This window comes from Azolla caroliniana, unplaced genomic scaffold (genome assembly GCF_043228905.1).
Source record: "Azolla caroliniana isolate FFs.n. ecotype wild unplaced genomic scaffold, voAzoCaro1.0.p SCAF_624, whole genome shotgun sequence".
In the NCBI taxonomy this organism is placed as follows: domain Eukaryota; kingdom Viridiplantae; phylum Streptophyta; class Polypodiopsida; order Salviniales; family Salviniaceae; genus Azolla; species Azolla caroliniana.
The window spans coordinates 1-6,072 of NW_028231059.1; the positions used below are offsets into that span (position 1 = coordinate 1).

The window sequence follows — 6,072 nt, forward strand, 5'->3', positions numbered from 1 at the left end:
TATGGTGTGGATTCCCCGGGGCCGACAATTTGTGATGATTCGTCTTCTTTAGGAGACCAAATTACTGCAAACTTCAAATCTGCACCCAGATTTCGATTTGGTCGAGAGAAGAGGTTTAAGGTGCATACTTCAAATGACATGGTTTCCATTAAGTAAATTTTATTTGTTTCAAATATTTTAGCAAGTCTTCACACCTCAAGACTTTGTAGCAAACACTTAACTACAAAGCTGCTATGAAATCAGCAATTAACACACTCATGCCAAACTTCATGATGGTGTAGCAACACACATAGGATTATGTTCAAATAGTTGTCACACATGAAAACAATGAAATGTGAGACATGCCAAATTGTAGATGCCCAATACTTGGGAAATATGTTTTCATAGGATACAAATACATCATATAACAACCGCTCTACAAGCATCAAAGCATATTGTTATGCATCAGATGGCTCATGTATGGTCCAAATATATGGTTTTCTAAGGCACTTCCCATTGAATATTACCATTGCCTTAAGCCAATAAAACAAAATTTAGTAAAGCAACACTTTACCTTCTGGTTCTCACATAGACATCATTCACTACATATAAGGATTACATCGAATTCCTAATAGAATGATGCAAATGAAGAAGCCTTTGTGCACAATCCAAACACCGAAGGAGTTTATATAGACCTAGATGAGGACTTCACGTAGCGCAACCTTTTAAGTACAATTCGCGAAACATCACATAGACGTGGACAAATGCCAATATGACAAACGTTGACCTATGCCACACGTAAAGAAGAAAGTTTTTCGGTGTGTAAATGTTTTATCAGCACCCTTTTATGAACAATGCATCTTCTCCTGGAGTGGGGAAATATGAAGCTGCAAGCTCCTTTGGCAAACAAAATGAGTCAAAGACAAAGAATATTCCTTCGTTTAGTTTTTCGCATAGCAATCGTGATCAAAGAGCTAAGGTATGTACAAGTTTTCTTAATGCAAATGAAAATCCCCTCCAAAAGCTAATTGAAAGAATAAAGATCCTGGAAGTTATGAACCTTTCAAGCCTTATGGGAGTTTTCCATCGTAATGCATTGAAATTTGTATAGGTTTTCATATCACCACAACATGATAAGGACCATTATGGAGCAGAATCACCAGGACCTGCAGCAATTGGTCCAAAGGCATTCCCAAAGATGGTAAACAAATATTAGTTTCTAATTGTTCTTTTAAGCATTGCATGTCTCTCTGTAATGGAGATGCTCCCATTTAAGTTTCTTTTTGTAATTTCAAGTGTTTTCAGGTATTCTGTATGGTTTGAGTTTTTATTAATCATAATGAATAATAAAAGTTCTATTTCTTATTCAGGGTCAACTACAAATTGATTCAAGAAAACCTTCATGTACTGCCTCTCAATTTGGAACATCTACACGCTTCAAACAATATTACAGTGACAATCCTGGTCCAGGGAACTACAATTGTTAAGTTTTTTGCTCTAAAATGAATGTATGCGTAAGCTTTTGTTATAAATTGGAAAATATATTAAGTGTTTTAATCAAATCTGCAATCAATATATATCTACCTTCCATAAATGAAACAGAATTACAAAATGAATGAATGTTGAATTTACATCGCCAAAATGTTATCAAATTAATTATGTCATTCCATACAAAACTAAAGATATGGAATGAGAAGTTATACCACTTACCCCCATAAGGTAAACTGGATATACAATGAAATCTATTAACTTTGTCAAATCATTATCCATATATGTTAGTGCATGCAAAAGTATATGCTCAGATCACATTTAGCATAATATGCTCGATGAACACGAAATATTCTTGTTGTGGCATAAATAGCTATCTGCATCCCAATACCCAGCATTTGTCTCTAACAAGCAAAAGTTCCAGTCCAGACAACTGATTTATTGACGAGGTGCAACATTATATGTTAAAAACGTATTTAATGGATACATACGTTCTTTCAAGTTGCATGACAGGTCAACATGCTTCAAAATTCACTCTAAAAATATACTGCTGTAACGATAACTTAATTGTGTATTCTTGGGTGCAATAGGTATATGCCACTAGAACTTCCAAAGATAGATAAAATCTATTTTTTATATACATCTACGCATCCATCGATATGGATGTACATATATTACATATATACCATCTTTACAAAAAAAATTGTTATTGCATAATCTATAAGAGAACCTTACGTAAAAATTAATATACACTACGAAGTTCCCAAGCCCTAATTTGATCCCTGAGGTACACGGTAGAAATCATATGATTTATCATGTCCTTGCACAGCCTCTTTCAAATGGCGGATAATTGTTCGTTCGCCAGGCAATGCCGATGTTCCAGTAACACCCTCTCTCTTTACAACAAGAAATGTGGTTCCATCTTCATCATTCTCTATTGTGACTACCAAAGAGCCTTTAGCTTGCAAGACACCCATTTCAGCTGCAATTAAGGTTAGATGCACCCCATTAGGCAATGGGTCAGCTTTAAATGGAAGAGGAAGTGGTAACTCGCTAGATGAGGCAAATGTTATGGCCCATTCCTGTGCACTCTGTATTACCTGACCAAAGGTTGGAAAGACAATATATTGGAATTTATAAAACAGATAGTAGATGGCATTCAATGGAAATATATAAAGCTTATGCATCTCAACTTGTTTGTTTTCTTGTCATAAATGATATGAACATACTTTTAATTTTGACTAATCCATGATGTGAAAGCTTATGCATGCTTCTTTTTGTAGTACTACATGATACAAAAGCTTATGCACACTTGAAATACATGTATGAATCTTATGCACACTTCTCTTTTGTCGTATGTGGTGCGTGATTCTTTTTTTGTAGTACATAGTAATCTATCACACAAAATAAGTCTGAGAAAAACCTTTGAAGCTTCATTCGATTCTATCTCTAGTTTCAAAAGTTCGGATGTGGATGATCTGCCGAATAAACCGTACCAAGAAGTTGAATCCTTATTATTAGACTTCTTAGTAGTGGTAGATCCAGGTTGATTGAAACCCCATGACCATAACCACGAAAAGACACCAGCCCGCATTTTGAAATCAGCATCCATTCTGGCTTTCCTTTGGGCTGGGGTTTCTTCCCTCTCATTAGCTGAATTTCATCCCAGAAAAGCATACATCGTTAGTAAGAGAGAATGGCATCCCTAAATGTCTGGAACTGAAGACTTTGATTTCGAAAGTAATATCATGCCAAAGAGAAGATCTTCCTAGGAGTTAATGCTATTCTTTTGAATATGGAAGATATAGCAGCAAACCAACACAAAGAGATACTAAATGCTCTTGTAACCACTTGTACTCTCCAGCCTTTTTAAAGGCACTGCTGTCCTTGCATCTCATTTGATGAAAATAACACCCTTGACCTCACTTTTGAATGTTGGCTAATTCTGTTTTAAGTTTCTTAAATTTGTCTCCCTTAATATAATGTATACTAGCTTCAGCTCAGTTTTGAATGTTATTGGACTTAGATAAGTTTCTTGATAGTTTCATTTAATATGTTATGATCCCCCACAGAGGTTCAGGCCTAGTGGTTTGAGCCTGAGTCCTAGAAATCCTACATGAGTAGTTCAACTCCCACCCCAAGACTCTATTGGCACAATCGACAATTAAACTGCCATTAAGAGGAAAAAAAGAAAGAGCATTTGAAATAGAACACAACCACAGTATTATAGCACGGTAGATTTTATTACAAGTGTACCACAATTTGTTTTTTTGTTCCATATGTTGCTAAAATTTGAGATGTGCATCTTTCTTTTTGTTTTTACCTTTACTGTTCAAATTTGATGTTGCCTCCATTTTGCGTTTGAAAGTCCTTGCTGCCATAAAGACATTAGAAGGTCGTTCCCAGCCCCCACCGAAAACACCATTACTCTCCTTTGGTTGTGGTCGCATAAGGTACTCCAATACAGGTAAATCTTCTCTTTCTACATAATGAATGCAGTTCACTGGACATGCTTGTAAAGCGACCTACAGCATTTCATCAACACAGCCACAAATTTATTTGATTTCACACAAAAGAGATTATACAGCCAAAAACAACTAAATCAAACCAGACCTTGATTTGAGCATCAGAATCCCCCCATTGATTGGTAACTCGAGCACGACCACTGGATTCATCCATGGAGAAAGTTTTGTGTGCATGGAAAACACACTCTCGGCATCCTGTTCATCAATATGTTAGGGTATTAATAGAGACGCGAGACCCACTCGTGATGACGAAGCCCTGACTAAAGTGATAAAGAGGCCTAGATATGCAAGTTTTTTAATGGTATCAAATTGTGAAACAGCCCTGTGCAAGCAAGATGTTGGATGATGAAACCCTAATGAAAACAAAAGTGGCCAGTTGTACACAAGCAAGTTGTTGGATAATGATACCCTAATCAAATCAAAGAGAGTTTGAAGTGTGCAAGATGTTGATGATAAAATCCAAATCAAATAAAAAGGAGTTGAATATATGCATGATTTTGACAATGAAAGCTTTATAGAACTGAAAAAAGTGCTCAGATGATTTGAATGATGAATACCTAATCAAATCAAAATTGAAGAAATGAATGCAAGATTTTGGTTTCAATAAGACAATGCATCACCACATCAGGCATGCCAAGGTTTCTAACAAAAACAACACGCAATTAAGGTTAAAAGTATTTTTACCTATGCAAGCATTCTCGTCGACAAATATACCCTGAGGTCGATCAGGGCCATTCCATGCACTATACGAAAAGCCAGTATAAGAATACTCTGAAGTGCCTCGGGTATTGGGATTAGAGGATGAGTAAGCACGGCGCAACTCATTGCTAGTCAGAGTCTTGTAAGCTTCATTAAGCAAGAGAGTCATTGCATGGCCCTATCAAATCAAACACCAAGGACCGTAGTGTTATGAATGTATGCACAATTAAGCAATTGGGATTTAATTAAGGTTATCCACTACAGTATGCACACCAGCTCATGGACAGGCTTTTGGCCAGGGACAATCAAAATGGCTATCATCTGGAGTCACAGGGTTTGTGGGTATAGCATATGCATATCTAAGTAATTAAGAGTTACAAACATGACATTCACATATACACACATGACACACCCAGCATTACGACTATAACATACATCCACACATGTGTGAAGTACATGGTGATGGTTTACGAGTACAGTGTGCCATCACATGACACATATGATGTTATCGTCAGTTACATATGATATATTGCACACATTATACAACATGACACCAGTGATGGTGACATCTTGGCATGTCAGTGATGAGTGAACAGTACATCATAAATCCACAGGATGATGTCACATGTCACATACTTATGACATCAAGTGAAAACACATTAAATTCATGGGAAGATGAAAAACCTCAGGTCCAGCAACATCTGGATGGTGTATTTTCTGCAGATTCCGGTAAGCTTTGCGGATTTCTTCGTACGAAGCATCGACATTAACGCCCAGGATTTCATAATAATCTCTGTGGTTCAGATCATCCGCATTAGAGATCCGAGTCGAAGCTTGAGCGATAATCCTGCAGCAGGAGGAGGAGATTAGGGGGGGGGGGGGGAAGTGCACCAAAAATGATACTCAAATTGATGATAAAAATGATGCTAAACCGAGGAAGCAGAGCAAGATGAAGCAAAACCTGAAGGTTGAAGGGGAAGATGGTCGACTTGTCGATGTTGGGTTCCTTCGATTGGGTTGAAACGAGTATGATGGGAACAGAGGAAACATCAGAGAAGAAGCCATTAGGAAGGAAATATCACAAAAAATATCAAGAAAGATAATTGCTGTTGGTGATGGATGGATGGAGGAGGCCCTTTTCTTTTTTACAATCTGAGGATCTCTCCCCCCCCCATAAGAAAGTGATCAAATGAACCTTTGAGAAATCTATATACCTTTTGATATGTCACACAATATGTGCCCCGCCCCATCGGTCTCTACGAATGCCGGCCTCGTAACCAAACTATAATAAGACTCGGGAACACAGAAGAGCATTCGAAGAGAAACTATCACAAGCCTCGCAACATTGAAGAGCGTTCGAATGAAACTATAACAAGCCTCG

The 6,072-nt window shown here is 37.3% G+C and overlaps 2 protein-coding genes across 2 annotated transcripts; one reads left to right on the top strand and one right to left on the bottom strand.

Moving 5' to 3' along the window:
* Positions 1 to 3: 3 nt before the first annotated feature.
* LOC147847837 (uncharacterized) lies at positions 4 to 1,686 on the top strand (the record flags this gene model as incomplete). Its single annotated transcript, XM_087338791.1, has 4 exons — positions 4 to 120; positions 818 to 958; positions 1,091 to 1,180; positions 1,350 to 1,686. Coding segments are annotated over 4 exons (465 nt in total), but the record flags the coding sequence as incomplete, so codon positions are not given.
* A 371-nt stretch (positions 1,687 to 2,057) lies between these two features.
* On the bottom strand, positions 2,058 to 5,853 carry LOC147847838 (chaperone protein dnaJ C76, chloroplastic-like). The gene is made up of 7 exons (XM_087338790.1): positions 5,653 to 5,853; positions 5,376 to 5,538; positions 4,677 to 4,869; positions 4,081 to 4,187; positions 3,791 to 3,992; positions 2,891 to 3,120; positions 2,058 to 2,567 (listed from the first exon to the last, which is right to left on the bottom strand). The coding sequence occupies exons 1-7, from the start codon at positions 5,754 to 5,756 to the stop codon at positions 2,238 to 2,240; spliced, it is 1,329 nt and encodes a 442-aa protein (XP_087194916.1). The 5' UTR covers positions 5,757 to 5,853; the 3' UTR covers positions 2,058 to 2,237.
* Between the last annotated feature and the right edge of the window lie 219 nt (positions 5,854 to 6,072).

Excerpts from the sequence above, each read along its gene's own strand:
- LOC147847838 (XM_087338790.1), bottom strand. The coding sequence starts at position 5,756 with ATGGCTTCTTCTCTGATGTTTCCTCTGTTCCCATCATACTCGTTTCAA. Across the intron at positions 5,539-5,652 it reads TCTTCCCCTTCAACCTTCAG|GATTATCGCTCAAGCTTCGA; the intron begins GTTTTGCTTCAT and ends CTCCTGCTGCAG. Across the intron at positions 4,870-5,375 it reads CAGATGTTGCTGGACCTGAG|GGCCATGCAATGACTCTCTT; the intron begins GTTTTTCATCTT and ends TTGATTTGATAG.